This window comes from Elephantulus edwardii, unplaced genomic scaffold (genome assembly GCF_000299155.1).
Source record: "Elephantulus edwardii isolate Elephantulus edwardi_28Jun2011 unplaced genomic scaffold, EleEdw1.0 scaffold00011, whole genome shotgun sequence".
Classification (NCBI taxonomy): Eukaryota; Metazoa; Chordata; class Mammalia; order Macroscelidea; family Macroscelididae; genus Elephantulus; species Elephantulus edwardii.
This window is the reverse complement of record NW_006399761.1, coordinates 1,061,126-1,084,975: the sequence shown is the minus strand read 5'-3', so window position 1 is coordinate 1,084,975 and position 23,850 is coordinate 1,061,126. Positions and strand designations below refer to the sequence as shown.

The following is a 23,850-nucleotide window of genomic DNA, read 5'->3' as shown; positions in this document are numbered from 1 at the left end:
TACGGTTCCTGAAATAAAAACTTTTACATTTTCTTTGGAAGAAGAAAAAGTAGGGGTATGAGGGATCACTTGCTCGGATTTTGGTGAAGGATTGTAGTAGCAGAATTCCCCTCCCCCCTTATTTTCCTAATAGTATTTGTAGGGGATGCCTGTGAATCATGACTGATAAAACGGGAGTCTGTGTTAATTGTGCAGGTTATGTCAGGTTCCACCTCACCAGCTAGATTTTAAGCATCATGTCGTTGGAACAGACATCATCGTTTGTTTGATGGTTTTAATTATGGGAGGAAAAAGCCATGACAGACAGAGATGAGTGTTAACAGACCCCTTGTCCAGTGTGTGGGTCCTGAGGCCAGTACAGGTCGGTGTGTTGAAATAACACACACCTAGGAAAGGGCCTCCTGCTTCAAGTCGTGGCACGTAGACCAAACTACGGTGCTGGCCAGAGGCCCGAGAGAAGGTTGAGAAAGACGCTGTTCCTAAGGTTTAATACTACCCAACTTTTATGACATACAGAGCATATTGAAAGATGAAAGGAAAGTTGGGATCTAAATTGTGATGGATCTGAGAGAATAGTATAAAAAAGGACTTTGCCCATTTACGCCGAGGTGAGCTGAAGGAGAATGGCTCTGGGTGGGCAGTGAGTGGCCCCTAGGCAGAGGTCTCTGTCGTGGGGTGGCCCCTCAGCCGCCCGTCTGCCTCCGTTCTCTGGTGCCTGTGACGGAGTGCTCCTAAGGAGGAGAGAGCAGAACTCTTGCCCATGGGGAGAGGCAGGCGGGTTGGGTGGGAGTGGACACTGAGCGATGAGTGGGAAATGCACAGATTCACGCTCTTTGTTCTCACTCTGGTGCTCGGAGAAGATGTGGAGTGTGAGAAACGTATGTTGAAAGGTTTGTCATTAAAAAGCAGCCAGAATGCAGGCAAGAAGGAAAAAGTAATGTTTTCATCACGTGTCAGAGGACTAAGAAAGTTAGAAGACTGAGTCTTGTTTTACTAATAATACAGACACGACTGTGAGTGATATTTTTTTTTTGTTTTTATTTTTTATAATGATCCCACATCTGTGGATAGTGCCTGTCATGGCCACATTCCAGTGAGACGTGGCTGGAGAAATGCTACCTGGTGGAGAATGGCCTCGACCCACTGCCCACGCCGGCAGGCGCGTGGGCGGCTCAGCCCTCGGCCCCGCTGCAGGCCATTGGCAGGATTACGTGCTGGTACAGGCTTCTGATGACTACACTGGCTTTGCAGAAGCCCTGGGACCGGAGGTCGGGTGCAGGGTGGGGCTGCTGCCAGGGCCTCAGAAGAGTGTGTTCCAGGATTCGGTGCCATCTGCTTCCTGTCACCGCCACTCTCAGCGTGGCTTCCCAGTGCCAGGTGGCTCAGTGGCACGAGTCGCGTTCTCAGCCCTGACATCCCTGCCATCTAATCGCAGAGGTGAACTTGGCTCTGGCAGACCATCACAGCCCTTCCTCTCCATCTACAGTGACTTTTTCTAATAGCTCTTAAAAAATGTAACACTTCTTTTAGTCCTGCCTTGCCTAACCAATTCCTTTGAACTTTTCATATCATTGAAAATAGAATTTCAGCCTGTAAGCAAAACCACGTTTCTGATTTATTTAGCAAACTTTAGTCCAAAGAATGGTCAGCAAGGGGCTACTCACTGATGGCAGGTATCTGAGAATAGACACATTCAAACTGTCTTTAGCTCCCTACCCGTTTTGTTAGCTGCTCTGTGTCAAGGTCAGAGGGTCCCATTAAGGAGTCAGTTTCCTCTCTGGGTTTTTTATCAGTGTCCCTAGATCACAACTGAAATTTGCTGTTGTCAGGTCACCTCTGACTTGTAACAACCCTCTCCTGGGTGTCCAAGGCTGTAAGTCGCATGCTGCTGGTGGATTAGAACCACAGGGGACCTGACAAATCAGTAGACCACCAGAGCCCTTATTCCATGAAGATGATGATGATGTTATGTGCCGGTGACTCAACAGTTCTGAACCCTGCCCTGCCCTGAGCCAGTCTCACTGACTCTGACATACCTAACCCCGTTACTCCAGTTACTGTGTCTGTCCATCTCATCCTGGGTTTTCCTCTCCTGTGCTGTCCCTCCACTCTTCCACACATGATGCACCTTTCCAAGGACTGGTCCCTCCTGGCCACATGCCCTATGTGAGAGGGAGCTTCAGAGTCCTTGCCTTTAAGTTTCACCTTCTCCAGGGCAAACCGATTTGTTCTCCTGGCTGTCCATGATGTATGTTCAATGCTCTTCTCCAGCACCACAACTTAAAGGCATCAATTTTTCTTCTGTCATCCTTAGTCCTCGTCCATCTATCTGATGCATAGCATGTAATTGTGAAGACCATGGCCTGAATCAGGCTCACCTTTGTCTCTACACTGACATCATTGCTCCTCAGCACTCTGGAGGGGTCTGACAACAGACTTCCGCAGTGCAGTTCGTCTTTTGACTTCCTGACTTTTGGTGCCAAGAGTGTTGATTGTAGAGCTGAGCAAGCTGAAATTGTTAACAACCTCAGTCTCTTCCCCATTCCATCATGGTGCTGCCAGTTGGCCCAGTGGTGAGACTCTTTGACTGCTTGATGTTTAGCTTCAATCATATTGAAGACTGCAATCCTTGACCTTCTGCAGCAAACTCTTCATTCAGGCCCTCCTCAGTTTCCGCGAGCAGGGTTGTATCATTTGCATAGCGCAGGTTGTTGATGAGTCTTCCTCCAATCCTGGTGCCGCATTCCTCCTCATAAAGTCCAGCCTCTCAAGTAATCTGTTTCGCATATAGATTGAAAAGATATGGAGACAGGATGCATCCCTGGAATGCTCCTTTCCTGATTTTGAACCATGCAATGTTTCCTTGCTGTGTTCTGACAACTGCTCCATTCCTTGATTGTAGTAGGAATGGAGCAGTTGTCAGAACAGAGCAAGGAAACATTGCATGGTTCAAAAATAGGAAGATTGTAGTCTGAAATAAAAGTCTGCATCGGATCATCTAGAGCAGTGAGTGCTCCTGGCAGCCAGTCCTGGAGATTCAGATCCTCTTAGGAAACTGGAACTAATATCCGTGAAACAATCATAAAACAGTGCCATGCTGATGGAGTGCTCAGCAATACGGAGAAACAGTGATGAACATGGCAAACACTGCAGACTATGGCTGAGGCTGGAGGGTAGCACGCTAAGTGAAATACGTCAGTTACAAAAGGACAAATATTGTCCCAGGTCACTGTTAAAAAAGCCCACTTCGGCAGCATAGGTGCTGAAACTGGAGCAGTCCAGAGGAAGATGAGCAGGGCCCCTGTGCAAGCATGCCGCGTGAATTCATGAAGCGTTCCTTCCATATTTTAAAAGATTTAAAGGCTTACACGCAGAACCATCCTGATGTGGTTGCCCAGACGGGGGAAGGGAAGTAGGAGTGGAAAATGAATTAATAGGTAATTATTTATTAATATAGGTGAAGGAAAACCAGTATGGAATGGGAGTGGAAGATGAGACGGTGGGTATTGGCATCAGTGTTACAGGACTAACTACATGAGGGAGTGATGGAAAAGCCGTGTGGTCACGCTGATGGTCACCTCCCGGGAGTCCATTCTAAGATTATCAGAGTGGCCCGTGGGTCTCTTTCAGCCTTATACAAAGGCAAGAAGGAACAACCAAGATCTTAAGTTTTGATGAAAATGTCATAGTAATAAATTTCCATATGCCAGGGAGGGGGGTTGGGTGAGCAGTGTGCTTTGCAAACTTTCACTCAAATCACAATAGAAAATGTTTTTTTTTGGGGAAAAAAATAATATGTATAGTAGCCAGTTGATGCAGCTGATGAATATAGTAGGAATTTGGTGTGATCCTGACAAGCCTTGAACTTCTTAGGCAAGGCGGGACCTTGGTCTTGGTCGAGGGAAAGGAATCAGCCCAGAGGAATGGGATGGGGACTGAGAGGGAGACGTTTAGAGGTTAAAGGAAGAGAACAGCAGAGGTTGCTGAGTGAGTGACCAGGCCGGCATCAGCTGGGTGGAGGTGAGCGCTGAGCTCACAGGTGAAGGCACAGGTCCCTGTCGGTTCTTGACCTGTTTCTCAGAGCGGAGCTGGAGATGTGAGGTGAACCTCACACACTGGATCTGGGGGCTGGGGTGCGGAGACATCTCCTTGTAGTAACCGTACTCACTGATAGAATTGATGGGGAAGATGCCACCGCCTTTTTGTTGGCTCCTTTTGGGTTCTTCTTGAGGTTGGCATTCAGATAAGAAAGACTGTGTCAGATAGAGAAGAATGAGCCTCTCATGACAGTAAATAAATAGTTGTCATAATTTTCAGATACAGTGTTAAGGTACCTGTTTGGTGATTTTAACAGATGTGGGTTTCAGAAGGAACGGAAGTTAATGCATGGTATGTTGTATTCATTCAGGCTGGTCATTAGTCGGCTCCTTCGCTGGAGTGGCCCCCCCATCGGCCTGGAGACACAGGGTGTGCCAGCCACTCTTATTGACCCTCATGTAGCACGCCCACATTCCCAAGGCAGAATTACCCAGTCTAGCCTGGAGACGTCTGGCAGGTCCACCTGAGCAGAACGTTGAAGCTTGAGTAGGAGGTGACCAGGTGATGCTCCAGGAGATGAGAAGAGCAGGAGAGAACGCGGCATGAGTGGAGGGTCAGGGAGTGGAGGGTCAGGGAGTGGAGGGTCAGGAAGTTTATTCCAGGAGGGGTGCAGGACGCCTCTAGGGGAGCTGAGAGAGAGGCAGATGTAGGAACTAGATGGGGGTGCATCTCAGGGGTTGTGTTCCGTCCTGATGGCAGTGAGGAGCTGTCTGGGAGTCCAGGCTGTCTCACACTGGGTAGGGTGGCCGCAGTGTGGATGATGGCGCAGAGAGGACAAGGCAAAGTCAGGTTAGATGACAACCTGCCCTGGAGCATGAGAGAGGACAGGAGAGAAAAGGGCACAGGGGGATATTTTAGAAAGTAGGTAACAAAGGCTTGATGACTGCGTGGGTTTGTCAGATGAGGAGAAGACCTGATGTGAGTGAACGGATGGTGCCCCCACACGTGAAGTTCTGGGATACCGGAGGACATTGAGCGCAGCGGGAGCGGTGATGGGTTCATTTTGGAAGTGTGCTGACTTTGAGCTGATGGTGGGATGTCCAAGGGGACCTTTCCGGAGGATCCGTGGGTAATGGCTCTGGAACCCGGGGAGATCTGGGCCGTGCTGGTGTGGATGGCAAACATGGCACCGGGTGGGGTCATCCCCAGACTCTCAGCATGCCTCCTGCTCTTCCAGGTCCTGTGCTTATTCTCTTCTGGCTCGTCTGCCCACGTCCACTCGAGCCCGTTCTCACACGGCTGGCAGAGTGACGGCCTGGGATCTGGTCGTCCTGCCTGAAGCTCGTCACTGACTTGCCATTGCCTGTAGCGTAGAATGAAGCCTGCCTCGCCTGGCTCCAAGTGCCCCGGGGCCTCGTGTGGCCTGCCACCCTCCTGTGCAGCCCGGAGCTGAGCCTCTCCACCCTCAGCCTTGCTGCCGCACAGCCACCTTCCATAGCCTCGGCCTCTGTCTGCTGCAGTCAGTGCCTTCTCCATCTGAGGCGTGGGCCCGCCTGCTCCCTCTGCTGGGATTTCCGTCTCTGTCTCGCTGATTCCTCTTTTCTCAGATGTCATTTTGTCTGAGAGGCCCTTGCTGACCATCTCCGCCCTGCTAGGGTCATCCTGTATTTTTACTTTCCTTGGCATTTAACACCATCTGTTAGTGCTCTGTGTGTGTGGTCTAAGTGGGCTCTGTCAGGAGCAGCCTCTCAGGAAGCCCCCAGCCCCTTCTGCAGCCAGCCATCCTCTCCCCAAATGCCTCAGCCCAGAGCCCTCCCCACATGCATCTCTGGGAGACCCAAGGCCAGACCACAGACGAGTTCTTCACGGGGATCCCCCTGCTGCCTCCCAAGCCGAGGACTGGGGCCACCAGGCATGGGGTGCGGGGTGGCCGCGGCGCAGCTCTGACAGTGGCGTAGCTGCTGGGCTTTGAGAGAGAAAAGCTGCTGCTGGTCCCCTCTCTGGCGTCTGCGGCGGGTAGACCGTTGCAGCGCTGATTGGCAAAGCCACCCACACATGCCATTTGCATTGCAGCTGTGGGCAAGTCCACCTTTGTGAAGTTACTCACGAAAACGTACCCCGAGTGGCACATAGCTACCGAGCCCGTAGCAGCTTGGCAGGATGTCCAAGGCACTGGCGCCCGAAAAGTAAGTCTCTGCTGTGGTGGGCGGGTAGTCGGCAGGCCTGGGGATCCTCGAGCCGAGATGAGCTGAATTGCCCCGTGTGGGTGCCGGAGCCCAGTGTGCGGTCAGCTCCATTCCAGAGGGTGGTCCACACGGCCCGCAGGGGTACGGCTTGTTTACATGTGTCCACTGTGAATTGCGTGGGTTTTGCCTGTCTGCGTGAGTGACCGCCCCTCTTCCCTGTGGTCTCTCGGAGCTCCTCCAGCGTCCTCCCTGTGCAGATTCATCTGTCATTCCTACCCCGAAGCATTTCTGTGCTGGCCGAAGGTGAACATGAGGGGTTGTTAGCTGTGGTGATCAGAGCTGGCGTGTGCGCACTTAGAAGTTGGGGGAACCTGCCCTGCCTTGAGTCGGTGCAGGAATGTTTCAGTGACTGTTTTTCCAGCGTGTCCCCTGGTGGACACTGTGCGCGCACACAGCCCTCTCAGGCCTGCTGCTCCAGGCAGGCTGCAGGGCTGGCTTCCACATGGCTGGTTTGGATGTGGACCCTACAGGTCACCAAGAGGGTGGCCTCACTGAGCGTCCCCTCCCTCCCACCTGGAGCACTGACCGAGCAGCTCCTAGTTTTAACCATCCCACGAGGAAGCCACGCTGCCTCCACCCAGCTCTGCCTGGAGTCTTCAGCCTCGAGTCTCTGAGCTTTCCCACGTGGGGCCTTAGGTAAAATATTTGCAGATTTAGAAAAGCTGTGATGGTCACATGCATGCTGCTTAATGGTGGCAGGACACTGCACAGTAGTAAAAAAAGGGGTCAGTTACAGACCCTCTAGTTTAAATATTTCAACTCAGCTCATAGTTGGCTGTTGAGCAGGTTTTCAGAGGCTGTACAGGGCATGGGAGGAGGTTGTCCGTCTGTCTCCGTGGAGCCGCTGGTGGAGTCACACTGCCAGGGGGAGCTCCCGGTTTTAAAGATTGCATTTTTCTCATTTCTGTCATACGTAAAGTGTTGCAGTAAGGATCTGTCACTGTATGAATCCATTTCATCGAGGGTCTGCCTCTCTTTCACTGACCCTCCACTCTTCCCAGCCTCGTGTTTTTTCTGAGGACTGGCCCCACCTGACAAAATGTCCAAAGTACATGAGATGCAGTGTCACCATTCTCTGGAAGGAGCACTCGGGCTGCACTTCCTCCAAGACTGACTCGTTTGTCCTCTCGTCAGTCCACGGGCTATTCAGCACTCTTCTCCGGCACCACAGCTCAAAGGCATCAGTTCTTCTGCCATCCTCATTCTTGTCTAACTTTCAGGAGCATGAGAAACAGTTAAAAACACTTTAACTTAGCTTGGACACATGTTAGTCTTTCAAATGACCACATTTACAAGAGGTTCTTGGCAGCAGGTTTGCGTGGTGCAGTGTGTCATTTGATATCTTCACTACAGTTACCATGGGTTTTAATTGTAGATCAAAGTAAAATGAAATTTTTACAGTCTTTGCTCCATTTATCATGGTGTTGCTTATGGGTCCAGTCCTGAGGGATTTTTATTTTATGTTTAAATGTAACCCATACTGGGGATATCCTTGCAGTTAAATGTTTCCAGCCTTTTCATTATATTTGGTATATCTCTGTGTTTTCTAGAAAAGAAATTTTGCTATTTAAAAATTAAGTGTATTGTTGACATTTTAAAAACACATTTTAGGCGAGCTCTGGTGGCCTAGTGGCAAGAAGCTGCACTGCAATCTCAGGTGAGCGGTTCAAGTCCACCAGATGCTCTGCTAGAGAAGGAGGAACAATCTCCTCTTGTACCAGTCAGATCTGATTTGACGGTACACACAAAAAATAATGAAATAAAACAAATTAAAAAAAAACAAAAAACAAAACACAAACCAACACATTTTAGTCAATTTCCCTTTGGAAAAGTGGTACCAATTTCCTCATTATCAGCAGCACTGAGTATTGTTAGTTTTTTCATTCTTCTCTGAGAGGCAAGGAAACATTTTATTTTCTGGTTTTTGCTTACCACTGAGTTGAACATTTTTAAAAAGTTTGCCCAACCGTTTCCTGGTCTTCCTTATTGAATTACCAGTTTCAGTTTCTTGCCCTTTGCCTCCTGCTATGTTCTCAGGTGGCTTCAGTAGAGCTTGTGTATGTTAAGTGTGTTAACTCTTGTCATCTCTTGCAGGTGTTTTTCCCAGTTTCACTTTCTTTGACTGTTGCCTGCGTTTTGCAACATAATAACTTTTTAGTGTCTGTGTATGAGTCTGCTCATCTTTTCCTGCCTGTGAAGTAACAGTTTAAAAAGGTTACCTGTCGCCCAAAATGATAAATATACTCTCACCTGTATGTCTTTCTCTTCTCATTTGTCCTGTATGACTTTGAACGGTTTCGATGTCTTATTGACAGAGCCCTGATAGCCTAGTGATAAGAAGCTTCGCGGCAATCCCCAAGGCACATGGTTCAAATCAGCCAGCTACTCTGCAGGAGAACGATGGGCAGTCTCCTCCCGTGAGACTTAATCCCTCTGCAAACCTGCTAGAGTGTCAGCTGTGGGTGGTTCTGACTCCACGGCACGCAGCAGCATCAGCACCAGCAGCAGTTTGACTTCCCTGCGACTGTCCCCTCGTCCAGTAGTCACAAGTATCTTCTTCCTGTTCGGTTTTGTGGTTTTGTGCTTTGTTGTCGTGACTGGATTCTTTTCTCCATCATCTTTGCAGCCTGGTCCTCGCTGTGTCAGAGGACAGGCTGATGCTTGTGGCTTTAGTCCTGGTCGACCCGCTGCCCGTATCTTTGCCTCACTTTGCTGTTTCTCTCTGTTTCCAGTTAGGGAAGATGACGACCTGGGACAGTTGTTCTTGAGTCGTTTCCGACTCCTGTCAGCCTCATTTGTCTGAGCAGGGCTGTGCTCCCTGCAGGAGCACCAGGACCTGCTTCCAGGGTCCTCCAGGTGGGCTAGACCCACCCACCTTTCTGTTACCAGCCAAGCATGCACCCTCCAGAGCCTCGAGGAAATAATCTCTGACTGCCGTCATGTCATAATAGCAGCTTTCTCTAAATTGTAATAATAGATCCTCGTTTTCCTGCTCCTGTGCCTCGTTTCTTACACTGAGCAGAACTTCCAGAACACAGGCAGTGCCAGTCATGGTGCTCACTGCCCGAGTGCGGTCCAGCGGACCCTCCAGCAGGTTCCTGAGGCTGTAAATCTTAGCAGGAGGAAACTGCTGGTCCTTCTCCGAGGAGCAGCTGGTGGGTTCAAACCACTAACCTTTTGGCTAGCAGCTAGACACCTTATACAGAACAGCCCCAGAGCCTTCTCTGCAGCGGTCACATGTGTACCATCAAGTCGGAGCTGACTCCCAGCTCACTGTCCCGGGGTTTGCAGAGGCACCTGTATTGCCTGAAAGTGCCCACCTTTCTCCCTTGGAGCAGCTGGTAGATTCAAACCGGGTGCCTTTGCAGTGGCTGTGTTCATCCTTGTTTTGTTCTGTCTTTAACTCAGCTCATTGCTGAGCCTGCATTCTTTCCGTGCCTGTAAATCTTGCGGGAGATTGCCCATCTTTCTCCCGAGGAGCCACTGGTGAACTTTAACTGCCCGAGAGCTGAGGCCTGTAGGTTGGCAGCCCAGCCCCTGCAGATTACAGCATCAGTGGTTATGTGATGTTGAGTCAGAACTGATTCACTGCTGACCCTCCAGCAGGTTTTCAGAGGCTGTAAATTGCAGGGGAGGAGATTGCACATCTTTCTCCCAGGGAGCAGCTCGTGGATTTGAACCACGTCTCTTGAGTTGGCAGCACAGCTCCTTACTAGTAGGCCACCGCAGTGCCCCACCTCCCCCCAGAGCCAACACTTGAATACAGTGCTCTCAGGAATGCCAGGGTTAAGTTCTAGGTTTGCTGTTCCCTTCAGTACATGGGCTGAAAGGAAGGATCCCTTCTGCTAAGAAACCTGCTATTTTTATCAGGATCAAATGCTGGCTTTTCATCAGAAGTCTTTTTAGCATCTTGTGATATAATCACATGATTTTTTAAATTTTTAATCTCTTAGTATTAGTCACAGATTTTATAATAATACTGTCCTTGAATTCCTAGAATGAACTTTTTGAAAATAAATTGGGTCTTGCAGGAGATGGATGGACAGTCTCCTCCCGTGTGATTAACTGCCTCTGAAAACCTGCTGGAGCTTTAGCGATGATGGGTCGGTTCCCACTGGACAATATACAACAGCGACAACCACTTTATCACTTTCAGCTGAAGTTTACAAAGGCAGCTTTTCCATTCAGGTATTCACTGGCTTTTGTTTTACGATGTCGATTAGGACCCCACAGTGTGACAGCACGTTCCTGAGTCCTCCCCACAGTTCTTGTTTCCATTCATGCGTGTGCACCTTCCTGCACTCAGAGCTTTATCCCCAGGCATGTGCTGGCCTTGGGATCCTGTGCAGAGGACCTCCCTGTGGTTACTGTTCATGGTGTAAGCCTCCCTGGGGTGCCTGTGTTAAGGTGTTGTTTGTGGAGAGCGTGAGCGGGCGAGTTCAGGTCCACGTGTGTGGAGAGCGGGGGCGAATTCAGGTCCACGTGTGTGGAGAGCGTGCGCAGGGTGAGTTCAGGTCCACCTGTGTGGAGAGCATGCGCGGGGTGAGTTCAGGTCCAGGTGTGTGGAGAGTGGGCAGGGCGAGTTCAGGTCCACGTGTGTGGAGAGGTGCGCGGGGTGAGTTCAGGTCCAGGTGTGTGGAGAGCATGCGTGGGGCGAGTTCAGGTCCACCTGTGTGGAGAGCTTGCGCGGGGCGAGTTCAGGTCCACCTGTGTGGAGAGCTTGCGCGGGGCGAGTTCAGGTCCACCTGTGTGGAGAGCATGCGCGGGGTGAGTTCAGGTCCACGTGTGTGGAGAGCTTGCGCGGGGCGAGTTCAGGTCCATGTGTGTGGAGAGTGGGCAGGGCGAGTTCAGGTCCACGTGTTTGGAGAACGTGCGCGGGGTGAGTTCAGGTCCAGGTGTGTGGAGAGCGTGCGCGGGGCGAACTCAGGTCCAGGTGCAAAGACTGACTGAGGGCCATGGTATCTAGCAGGTTCCCCCGTCTCTGTCAGGCAGGTCAGCCTGGCCATTTGTGTGATTTTGAGTCTTGTTCCACATTTATGTCCTCCTCTGGAGGGTCAGTGAAGGAGAGGAAGACCCCGACCAGATGGCCTGACACAGGCTGTATTAACAGGTCAGAGCTGGTGAGGATGGAGCAGGTCTCTTGGTCACAGGCTCCCTGGGAGCTGTGCTTGACTCGACCCAACGATGGGCTCGAGGCTGAGAGGTGGTGAGGACGGCACAGGCGCGGACAAGGTCCAGAGCTGTTGTTCACAGGGGGGACGACGACCCGACGCACCTAACAACAACTACAGATCAGCCTCTCTTGTGATCCCTTTTAGAATAGTAGGACATGTCCTTTTTGGTCGTTGTGTCGGACTCCGTAAATCACCTAACCTAAACAAAACCCAGAGTCACTGCTGTTGAGTTCAGTTCCTGCGGGGCCCGTGGGAGGAGCCCTGCCCCTGGCGTGTCCCCTCCTCGGCCTGTTGCCTGAGCGGTGGGTGGAGTGTTCAGGACACTCACGCCCTGATTTCCCGCTGAGCTGACCTTGCATCACAGCACCAACTGGACCGCTCATACCTTGATTATTGTATGTATGTTTACACATTTAACTAGCGTTACTGTGTGTGTACGTCTTTTGATAGGTTTCACAGTTAGGGCTATGATAATGAATTGAGAACGTTTGCAGCGGCATTTTTTAGCGCAGGAATTTTTTTATTAAGGTAATGCTAGAAGTCTGCTGTAAAATTCTGTGTCGTGCTGTTTAGGGGGAATCATCATTGAACAGTTGTTTGGCCTTTTTGCTAGTCTTCAGATATATTTTTTTTTTACCTTTTCCAGAGTAAATTTTTATTTTACTTGCATAGAGAATTGTCCCTATTGAGATTTTCCGATTCAGTGGCACGAATTTATTGCATAGTATTTTTTTATACTTTAAGAAAAGTATTTTTCACATACTCTTCAATATCTGAAATTTGTCTTTTGATTGAGGTGTATATTTTTGTGAGTATTTTAGGAGGGAATAGATTTGATAAACAGCTGACTGTTTACTTGACCTCTTTAAATGAAACAATTGATTTCTTTTTAATCTAGGGAAGTGTTGCATTCCAATTAATTCATTTTTTCTGTCTTTAACATTAATATCTTATACTTTGTTTGCATATTTAAAAGCTCTTTGGGTTTAATGATTCCTGTGTGTTTACCTTTTTAATAGTAAAAGATTTTTAAAAAAAACTTAGCACTGAGAATTTCCCCAAGGGGTAATTGTAACTGTCTTCTAGAGGAGAGCTGTGGTCTCTGGTTACAGCTGTGGTTTCTTTGTACATTTTCCTTGGTAGTCTTGGTGTGTGTTTTGCTCACTTACCAATTGCTAGTTTTCTTCTTGACTCATATGTGATCATTTCTGGTAAATGTGTCTTGGCATTTTAAGAAGACTGTATTGGAAGGAGAGTACACAGGTACTTCATTGGTTCAGTGATGTCATTAAGCAGCTCTGGCCGCACCTGGATGCTATCTGAAGGGCGCTGGCCTTTCAGCAGTCAAGCCTGGTGGCCACTCCCAGGGAGGATGATGTGACAGTCAGCTTCCTTAAAGATTGTAGCCGTGGAAACACGACAGGGCAGATCTGCTCTGCCCGCAGGGTCTCTGTGAGTCAGTATCTACCAGACGGCAGTGGGTTTGCTTCATTTTCTTTTAAAGATGTCATAGATTGTAAGACAGAGAATCAGATTAATAACACTTCTAAAGAATCATAACAGTATCAATTAGGTTTCATTTAATAATCATTGTAAGAGGAAGAGAGCCTGAGTGATACAGTGATTTTGCACTGGGCTGCTGTCTAAGAAAGGTCGGAGGTTTGAATCTGCCGTGGAAGAAAATGTGGCCATTTGCCCCTATAAAGATTTACAGCCTCAGAAACCCTATGAGGCAGCTCTGCTGCATCCCGGAGGGCTGCTGTGAATCAGTGACGGTTGGGGTTGATGTATTTGGGTTTCAGACACAGCACAGACTAAGCTTTAGAATTCTTATCCTCCCAGCTCTTAGTTTGGGCATTTGTTCTGTCCATTTATACTCTGAGAGGAATGTGTTGAAGTTGTTTACTTTGATTGTTTTGTCAGTTTTCCTGGTTTCTTCTCTTTGCTGGGTATCTCTAGGTTTGGATGCTAAGATCACAGCCTGGACCCCTGTGTGCTTGTTGTGCTCAGTCACGTAGGGCGCTAAGAGTCAGAACTGGGAGCGTGGGGCTTGGAACTTCAGCGAGAGGTCTTGATGGACTCGCTGGTGGTGTATTATAGCTTCTTAGAACAGAACACGCTTTCTCTAGCTCCAGTTTTGCCACTCAGCATTCTGTCTCTGCCCACCTGGTGAATAGGACTGGGTCTGTGTTTTCAGCCAAGCTGTCATTCTGTTAGAGGTATTTCTTTATGAATGGAATTGTCTGTGTTTTACTCCATCTGAGGGTTTTTTTGAGAGCAGTTTTACTCCTTTCTTGCTCTGATTCTCACTCCATTATTTTGTACTTTCAGGTTCCTTTCACGTTTTTGTTTTTTTCTTCTTTTGCTGTGTTGTAGATTTCTTCATTTTAGTCCACTTCAGTCATCTGTTTTTATTCTCAGACAGTATTGTCGAGTTAGAACCGACTCTTGGCTGACCATGCGGTGGGTGGATTCTCAGAGACTGAGAATCGCACAGAAGAGATGGCCCATCTTTGTCCTGCAGAACAGCTGGTGGATTTGAACTGCGTGCCTCTGGGTTTGACAGCACAAGTCCTTATGCACTATTCTACTATTCTATCAGTAGTGACAGTTACACTTTTATTTATACTTGTCTATCAGGATTAATGTGACTCTTTGAGAGACTCAGATGCCCAGCTCTAAACTGAAGGGTGGAGGCGTGGGAGCACTCTGCGTTACCCCAGAATAAAGACCTGGTGGTCTCCCTCCAAAATAGGAGCCACTGGCCACCCCGTGATGCGCGGGAGGCTCCCTGGGAGGGGAGGCCAGCTCACCAGCAACTGGAGGTTAGTTCCTGGTGTTTTTAAGAGATCGGTATTAATGGAGTCTCAGTGGGGGAGGACCTGCCTATTACTGCTTTCTCTCTGCCCATCAGATATGTTGAAGTGATTGAATGTTTTAGATTGAAAACATTTCTCTATTATCAAAATTCTCTTTAACCATCACTCTTAAGTTGGAGTTAAACTGTGAACCCAATTGACAGTGGTTACTTGATACTTGTCTTTATGCTGCTGGTTTATCACAGAGTGCTGCCTTCCCATTTCCACAGTCTTCTCATTTCTTCATGCTTTGTTCTGATTCATTTTTCAGATGGCTGGGATGCAGTCTAGAATTTTTTTTATTTCATAAAGAGTTTGTGGGTGGTATAATTCCTGAGTGATTGCCTGTCGAAAAAAGCTTTGCTTCTGCCCTGGAATGCGAAAGAGAAGTTGTCTGCTGTTCTGGCCTTCCTTTCATTCCTGATCTCTCTGTTGTTAGGGTGCATTCTTTGAATGAAGAAAGTGTGTGTGTGTGTGTGTGAGAGTGTGAGAGAGAGAGAGAGAGAAATCGCTTTGTATTAAATGTATGTATATAATTTTTCCTGTTATTCAGTAAATTTCTCTGATGGAAAATCTCACATAAGATTATTTCCCCCCTTTGATTTTCATTTAGATTTTTCCATTTCATAAGTTCCCTTTAACTAGAATTCCTGTTGTGCCTTGGTTTTGAGCTGTTTTCTGTCCCCCCAGTCACTAGCCACCGCACACATTCCTCTTGGAATGGTGCATTTGGGTGAAGAAGGGCGAGAGTAAAGATGGGAGGCGCTCTCCTTATGGTTGAGGTCTTCCCCGTGCATCTTTCTGCCAAGGGTGGAGCATTTCCCCTTGGGTATTGAACTCTGTCTAGTAAGGAAAGAAAATAATTTCCTTCTGAAAATCACGGTCAGCAGAGGGTAAGCTAGGTGATCGGGACTCCTGAAGGTGAAGTCCTTTGTGCATCAAAAGACTTTTCTAGGAGTGAAGAGGGGAGCTACAGAGAAGGAAAAAGTATTTGGCAGTCATAGACCTGACAAGGCCTTCATCTCTAAAATGTGTAGAAAAATGCAGTATCTCAACAAGGAGAAGGCAGACAACCCAGTTACAAAATGGGCAGAGGACAAGAATGGACAACACGTCACCAGAGAGGACATTCAGATGGCCGGAAATGTATAAAACAGCACGCAGGATCATGAGCTGCTGCTTTTACGTGCTGTGGAATCAGAATGGCTCCTGGCTCACCCTCCTGCTTTCAGAGGCTGTAAATCTCTCAGGAGGAGATCGTCTGTTTGTCTCCATGGAACAGCTGGTGGATTTGAACCACTTATCTTTAGGTTGGCAGTGTAGATGCAAATCAGAACAACAAGGAGATACCTCAGCCTGGTAAGAACAGCAGTGAGTAAGACATTGAACAACAAACGCTGTTGGTAGAGTGTGTAAACAGAGCAGAACTCTCGCACTGCTGGTGGGAACGTGAAGTGGTGTAGCCACTACTGAGAGCAGTTGGGAGGGTTTCTTTACCAAGTCGGGAGTAGAAATGCCATATAACCCAACAATCTCAGGACCAGGTGTATGTCCCAAAGACACAGAGCCACCGCACCAACTAATACTCCCCCCCATATTTATTGTCGCATTATTTACTATAGCAAAGAGTTGGAAACAGCCCAGGTGTCCATCAGCAGACAGATATCTAAAGAAACTCTGGGACATTGACACAATGGAGCATTATATATCAGTGGGGAACAATCAAGAATTCATGAAATACTGCACCATGTGGGTGAATCTAGACCAGATTATGCCGAGTGACAGAACTCAGTCACAAAAGGATAGTCATGATAGAAGAGTACTAATGTAGTAAGCTCGGGGAAGGTTTACGCACAGGTAGGATCCACCCTGCAGGGTTACAAGGATTGAAGGTAAGGGAAAGGGAGCCAGAGTTGTAAATAGATCAGTTGGGTTAAGGGAGAGGCAGAATGCAGGAAGGGCTTGGTTAGACACCTTAATAAATTCATTACATTAATCAGTTATAATTAATGTTATGAAACAGAATGTGTACAGATGATTGGAAACAAACCAATATATTTGTAAACTTTCACTCAGATAAAATAAAAAATTTCCCTGACCACCTCGTAGTTTCTGAACTAAGGCTGCTTTAAAGTTGCTGCAGATCCTTTTGTCTGCTCTGTTTGGAAGGTTATTTGATAAAAAAATTTATTAGTTGCTTTGAGCTGAAACACAAGTGACATTATACAGTCTGGTGTCTTTCCAGGGGAAGGAAATGACAACCCAGAACTATGCTGTTACTACGGTATTCCATTTTGTGCCGGATTGCCTCCTGCACCTGCCTGTTTGTCCTTTCATTTCTGTTTTGATTTTGTTTGTTGTCATTTCCCCTCGTAGTTAGGACTCCTCTAGGTTAGTAACCAGGTGGACGACAGTGGTTCTGCTGTGCACACGTGGGGTTACCAGGACTCGGAACTAACTGGAGGGCCACTAATACTAGTGGCTTAGGGCTGAGGAGTTGCGCCGCCAACCTGTTGGAACATGGTTCGAATCCACCAGCTGCTCCATGGGAGAAAGACGGACAGTCTCCCTGCCTACAAAAAACCGCCGGGAGGTCAGCTAAGGGTTGGTTCCAGCTCGATGGTCACACAGTGACAAAAAGTTAAAACCAAGTTGCCATCAAGGATTGGGCTGACCTCATAGGGACTCCTCATGTGTCAGAAAGGACATGGCTGCTGTAGGGGTTTCAAGAGCTGCTTCCGCAGAAGCAGATCTCCAGGCCTTTCCTCCTCATCACCGCGGTGGGTTACGGCTGCAGCCAGCCGCCAAGTGCACTGACCATCGCACCTCCCTTGAGACAGGTGTTCTTAGCACCTGCATGGGGTGGTTTCTTTTGGCCTCTACCTTGTTCGCCTCCAAGAACGCTGAGTTTTCGGTTGTGGGGTTTTATTGTTTGGGTGTGTCCCCTCTAATGCTCCTTTTCTGTGACTGCACGTTCTTGCTCTATCACTTTGACGATGTTGAATCTCACTGGGGTTTGTTGTGGGGTTTTTGTTTGTTTGTTTGTTTTTATTTTCTACTAGTTTATTTACAAAATTGAAATACACTGTTTTCAAGAACAAATTCTTTCAATTTCCCTCACCCCCCCAACCATCAAATTGTACAACCTCATAATTAATCCACCCCCATCCTACCCCCTCCCCACACATCCTCATCCCTCTGCTTCCTCTCCCGCCCCTCTTGGATCCTTCTACTCATTCTACAATAATAGTTTGTTGAGGGGGTTTTGTTGTTTGGTTGGTTTTTTACATAGTGGTTTTATACAATATTTATCCATCTTGGACTGAGTGAGTTCACTCAGCATTATGCTCTCCAGACCCTCCCAAGTTAGGTAATAATTTACAAAATCATTGCTCCTGTGTGCTGCATAGTATTCCATTGTGTGAACGTACCATAATTTCTTAGTCCATTCGTATGTGGTTGGACATTTGGGCTGTTTCCATGTCCTTGCGATGGTGAATACTGCTGCTATGAGCATTGGTGTACAAACCTCAGTTATATTTCCCAGGGTATATTCCAAGTGATGGAATAGGTGGGTCATACGGAATTTCTGTGTTCAGCTTTTTGAGGAAGTGCCAAACTGCCTTCCAGAACGGTTGCACTATTTTACAATCCCACCAGCAATGCATAAGAGTACCTTTCTTGCCACATCCTCTCCAACATTGATTACTTGCTGCCCTGTTAAACTTTGCCACTCTTATTGGAGTGCGATGGTACCTCACTGTGGTTTTAATTTGCATCTCTCTTATTGCCAGTGGTTTGGAGCATTTCTTCATGTGTCTATTTGCCATTCCAAGTATCTTCCTCTGTGAAAATTCTTTCCATGACTTTTGCCTATTTTGTAATTGGGTTGTCAGTCTTTTTCTTGTGGAGGCCCAGGAGTGTTCTGTAAACTTTTGTTATAAGACTCTTGTCTGAGATGGTATTACCAAATGTTTGTTCCCAGTCTGTAGGTTTTCTTTCACTGGGGTTTTTCTTGTCTGTTTTCTGGTCCTGCCCACAAGGCTGTCCCCTGAAGTGGTTTGTCCTGGGCACACAGGGTTGGCACCCCTCTTTTCAGCGCTGAGTGTTTATGCGTTTGCAGGGCATCCCTGTTTGCTGTGTAGCGGTGAGCACTCTCAGGAGTTGTTGGCGCTTGCACGCGGTTCTGTTCAGGAACAGTCCTCCTCTGCTGTAGTGACCACTCGGAGGTGACACAGATACGGTGCTGTCAGCGGACCCCAGGTCCATGTGCTGTCCCTGGACCGCACCCAGGCAGCCTGCTCTGGTGACAGCGTCAGGGACTAAGTTCACTCAGCCTGGCCCCCCTGCTGCTGACTCCTGCCCTCAGGTGCCACCTGGAGGGCGGGGGTACGTTTTAGGTGGGGAGAGTGTAAAGACAAACCTCGCTGAGCCCTGTGACCGGCACCCTGCCCTTCCGTGGTGCAGTTTGCTGATGGGCTCTGCTGTGGCCTGCCTTTAGAAACCTCCAGGCACAGCGGAGCACCAGCTTTGCAGTCCACAGTGACAGCCAGGCTGGACCCCTTGTGTTGCCCCATCATGTTCCCCTCCTCTGTCATTGTCTCTGCCGAGAACTCTCTACTTCATCCCCATCCCCATCAGTGAGACCTCCCCGTAACATCATTCCCGTCTTTTTTCAGCAACTTCGTGACTCCCTCAGCTGTATGTAGTCGTCCCCCTGTCACATGCCCTGCCCTTTATTCCAGCAGCCTGTGTCCCTCTCACCCCTTCCCTTTGCATTACGTGCTCCATGAGATCTGGGGCCACATCGTATTCACCCCGATATGAAGGGTCGTTAGGATGAAAAGGCTAGAGGAAGTCGGTTTGAGCCCTTGCTCGACGCTCGCTGTCAGCGTGAGGCCTTGGCCAGCAGTGTCCCTGAGCCTCTTTGAGTGGGTTTTCCACTTTGGAAAATATCATCATGTGAGTACTTAACCGCATGACACTGTGTCAGAGACCACGTAAGGTTAATCCAGCCAGCACCATGAACACGGAAACAAATGCTCATTCTGTTTCCTGTCCTCCCCGCGGCCCTTGGTCACCACAGGCTCTGTTTGTGGCCTTGATGAGAGAAAGTGATACTTGCACTTTTGTGCTGAGTCAGGGGCAGTGCTCAGCTAGAACTTGGGGTGCCTGGGCACCCCGCTGCACACACTGGTCCTCCGGAATGCACCAGGCACTCTGTAAAAAAATACACAAGGTGTAGCCCTTCTGTGAAAAGCACAGAAACTGGCTTGTTGGCTGGTTGAGTTGAGTGGCTGGGTTTTCAAACGAGCAGTTACTTTCTCATCTGGGTTGAAAGTCAGTGAAGATGTAGCCGCAGGTGGAAGCTCAGATCGAGGCTCGTGGCCTTTCTGTGGAAAGATCTAGCCTGAAGTCGCATTCTCGATGGTGGTTGGTCACTGGCGCGTCCCCACAGAGACTCGTCACGGAACCGGATGGTAGAACGTGTTCATTCCAGTCCCTGGTCACCCTCTGCTCCTCTTTCAGGATCGGAAGGTGGCTTGTTAGCCCCGCTCTCCGGCCTCGCCACTGGAAGGAGACGCCTCAGCTTGCTCTCCCCCCTGATCATTATGTGAACAGGGACGGGCTGTGAACCCTGCTGTGGACTCTGCTCCAGCAACTGGCCTCCTTCTGTCTCTAGGCCCCCGATGGGAACCTGCTAGACCTGATGTACCGGGAGCCAGCCCGCTGGTCCTACACCTTCCAGACCTTCTCCTTCATGAGCCGCCTGCAGGTACAGCTGGAGCCCTTCCCGGAGAGACCCCTCCAAGGCACGAGACAGGTGCAAGTCTTCGAGAGGTCCGTGTACAGTGACAGGTACGACACCAGGCCAGCCGGGGGATGCTGGCTGTGCCCAGCGCTTGCACCTGCACCACTCACGCTCGTGAGTGCAGGTCTCCAAGCACCCACGACTCGCTGTCTTTCTGACTGCTTTCTCACCGGGATGCTTACTGGCACCACGGATCCTCCATCACGTTGCTTCTTTTCTTCCACTTCACGAATCCTTCTAGAGAGTTGGAATTGGGCACTTAACGTCCCCAGGCCCTTTTCTGCCTTCGTTTTGAGCAGAGAGGAGAGGGTGTGGGTCAAGAATTTCCATCTCTCAAGAATTGATGGAGCAGCTTAGAAAGGTTAAGTAGTTTGAACAAGCATGGAACAAGTTGGTTATTGATTTCTCTCTCTCTCCCCTGTCCCCCCTTCCTCCGCTTCTCTCCCCCTCTCTTTTTCTCTTCTCCTCCCTCTACCCCTCTCTTCTTCTCCTTCTCAACCCCGCTCCCTCTACCCCTTCTCTCCCTCTCTCCCTCTACCCCTTCTCTCCCTCTCTCTCCCTCTCTGTTCCCCCTCTCCCTATTTCTCTCCCTCTCTTCCCCCTCCCCCTCCCCTTTCCCTCTTCCTCTCTCCCTCTCTCCCCCTCCCCTTCTTCTTTCCCCTCCCTCTCACCCCCTTGCCTTTTCATTCTGTTCTCCGTTCTTCGCCCTCCCTTGCACCCCATTAACCTTTCCAACCAGGTATATCTTTGCAAAGAATCTTTTTGAAAACGGTTCCCTCAGTGACATCGAGTGGCATATCTATCAGTACTGGCACACTTTCCTCCTCCAGGAGTTTGCCAACCGGATCCGATTACATGGCTTCATCTACCTGCAGGCCTCTCCCCAGGTAACGCAGAACCACAGCACCTTCCTCCATAAAGGTAGCGGAAGCCCAAGGGCTGTGCTCTTCCAGCCTCGGTTTCCTGCTTGAGGAATAAGCATCCGGGCCTTCTTCAGAGCGTACAGAGCAGTGAGTGGACACCACATGCTGCATCCCACAGGCCGTGTGCAACAGACTCAGTCACAGCTCAGGACCAGAGGCTGAGCAGGCCTCTTCTCTGTTACCCACGTTTGCAGGTTGGGTTCAGTTACCAGGAGGCCTGTAGCCAGTCAGCAGTCTTCTCTCCCCTCTGGGCCAGCTGAGTCTCTGGTGGTCTGGATTGATTTCCGGAATAGGGTGGGGAGGGTGTCCTCACCTCATCATGGAAGTCCCTGGAAAACCATGGATGCTGTGGGCTAGGTGGGGTGCACTCTGGAAGTTGCATTCCAGCCCGTCCCTCTGCAGGATCCCTGGAAGCAGCGTCATGGGTGGTCCTGGGCCGTGCTGCCTGGCTGTGACCTTGGCTGTCCCTGAGCTTACATGGGAGGGTCCCTATCTGAACCACTCTGGCTGAGATGACACGATCTATAAATGCTTTCACCGAGCGGGGTTCCGAGTCAAAGCACAAGGTGTTTGGAGGGAGCTGTGTGTGTGGGCATGTGCCAGCTGTACCACCTAATCGCAGAAGGAAGGTAGACTGATGCGATGAGAGGCCTTGTGTTGTAGAGGTGGCCCCGGGCTCTGGGTCCTGAAGGAAGTCCACGGCAGGCAGCACGGCATGGTGAGGAAACGAGGGGGGAATCCTTAGCCACCCCAACTTCAGGGGCCAGAGAGGAGAGGACTGTGTAGAAAACCTCACCCCGAAAGTGCCACTGGGGATGAGGACCTCAAGGTGAACCAGGGCAGGTGTGGGGGCTTTGTGCTGGCAGATTCCAGAGATTGTACAGTTTGAGAAGATAAAGAGACTCCACAGACACGGGGTCGGAGGGCCGATCAGGTCTGGAGGTAACACAGGCACCCCTCACCCCAAGGCTGCACGTCCCCACCTGTGAGATTTACAGCCCCGAGACCCGTGGAGGATTCCTGTGAGTCGGGACGACTCAGCAGCAGCACTTTGAGTTCAGAAGGTCCAGCACACAGCCAGCCATGAGGGTGGCAGCCCTGAGGGCAGGTGCCCCCACCTCAGGAGACAGTTCCCTGCTGGGCTGGAGGTGGCTGTATTGCCCTCAGAGGATAGTTCCCCCTGGAGGTGCCTGTATTGCCGGCTGGTCCCGTTTATGCATCTTCTCTCACACAGTTGTTGTCTGGCAGCAGGCGCAGGAGCACTAGGTGATGGGGGATTGTGATTTGGGGTGGGGGCTTAGTGATGAGGCTGGAGGAGGAGGCCTTGCCAAAGAACATGAGTGCTGGGTTCAAGGTGGGAGAAAGGCCTGGCCCCAGGAGGGGCCCTCGAAGGGCCCATGATTGGACCAGGTGTTGACCAGAGGATGAGGATGGAGCAGGTAAAGATTCGGTCAGGATGGGGCAGAGCTGCCAGCTTTCTGGTGAGGGTCACGCTGTGGCTGGAGTGAGGGTCAGCAGGCCGAGAACCTGGGGAGACCAAGCGTGCTGACCTCTGCCTTTTGGGGGCAGGCAGGCAGGATTTCATCCCAGTCCATTGTAGACAGGGTGGGGTGGAACAGGGAGGAAGAGGGCTGTTTCTGGGGAAGCTGAGGTTGAGGGCAGCACTGTCCGACACTGGGCCAGCGGGTAGGACAGCAGGGAGGACCCGATCCCTCCTTCACTTCTCCTCTGTGTGTGCTGAATGCCCTTCCTTGGGAGGAGAGGGTGGGGATGAAGGTGGTGGTCATTGTTGTTGTTGTTGTTGTTATTATTCCTGTTGTGGGAGTGAGGAGGGATATTTTTGGGGTGACTAACGGAAGTGTTTCTGTTGGGGAAGAGTGGAAGGAATTGAGGGATTAACATGTTGTCGTGGGCAAAAAGGGAAGTCGTGGATTGGTGTGGGGTCTTGATGGGGCTTTGGGTGCTGCTTTGATAGCATCAGACAGTGATCCTGCAATGCTGGCTAACTTCTCAGTTGTCACTGTACCCAAGAGAAGTTGTTGTTGTTGTTATTTGGCGCTGTCCAGTCTACTGCGATGCATAACCACCCTGTGGACAGTGTCCACAGGCTGTGCCGTCCTGACCGTCCCGACATACTGGAGTCCATTGTTAGAGTCACCGTGTCAGTCTGTGTCCCCCAAGGGGAGAGCAGAAGGGAAAGGAAGGTGTGTCTGCATGAGCGCTGTGAAGTGGCCGGTGCCCAGTGGTGGAAACCGTTTAGAGCTCGCACAGGGTGGCATAGAGCAGACCCATGCCCTGCACACTGCCCGCCTCCGCCAGGGCCACCCCGCGTTGAGTGCACGCAGATGGAGGAGCTGCAAGGCGAGAACCAACTGGGGGCAGTGAAGGGAGCTGAGTGCTCTGAGCTGTGGCTGGACAGAAGGAGAAAGAAGCTCTAGGGGTCATGTGTACACGTCTGGGTGGCTGGCGTAAGTCAGAGGAAGCCAGGTGAAGGCCGAGGAGATGTCAGGCCAGGGATTCACGTCCTGTGGTTAAACAAGGAAGCAAGGCAGCTGGAGCTCAGCCCTGGCCACCTGTACCGGCCCAGAGCTCCAGAGCTGAGGAGGCCGCTGGGGCCCGGGTGGTGTCTTCTAGGTGTGTCTGGAGAGGCTGCACCGGAGGGCCAGGGCGGAGGAGAAGGGCATCGAACTGGCTTATCTCGAGCAGCTTCATGGGCAGCACGAAGCCTGGTTCGTTCACAAGACAACCAAGTAAGTGGAGAAAAGTGCAGAGCCGGAGACCCGCAGTCCCCAACATCCC

At 50.0% G+C, this 23,850-nt stretch overlaps 1 protein-coding gene across 2 annotated transcripts in view; it reads left to right on the top strand.

Annotated features, from left to right (window-relative positions):
- DGUOK (deoxyguanosine kinase) overlaps positions 1-23,850 on the top strand; it is a 34,383-nt gene that overhangs the window by 7,989 nt on the left and 2,544 nt on the right. Inside the window, exons 2-6 of one of the 2 annotated variants that reach the window (XM_006880852.1) lie at positions 6,112-6,228; positions 11,675-11,682; positions 20,000-20,175; positions 20,868-21,015; positions 23,686-23,801. In XM_006880852.1, the coding sequence (XP_006880914.1) occupies positions 6,112-6,228; positions 11,675-11,682; positions 20,000-20,175; positions 20,868-21,015; positions 23,686-23,801 (565 nt within the window). The remainder of the gene's footprint in view (positions 1-6,111; positions 6,229-11,674; positions 11,683-19,999; positions 20,176-20,867; positions 21,016-23,685; positions 23,802-23,850) is intronic. The other variant, XM_006880853.1, reaches the window with a different exon arrangement.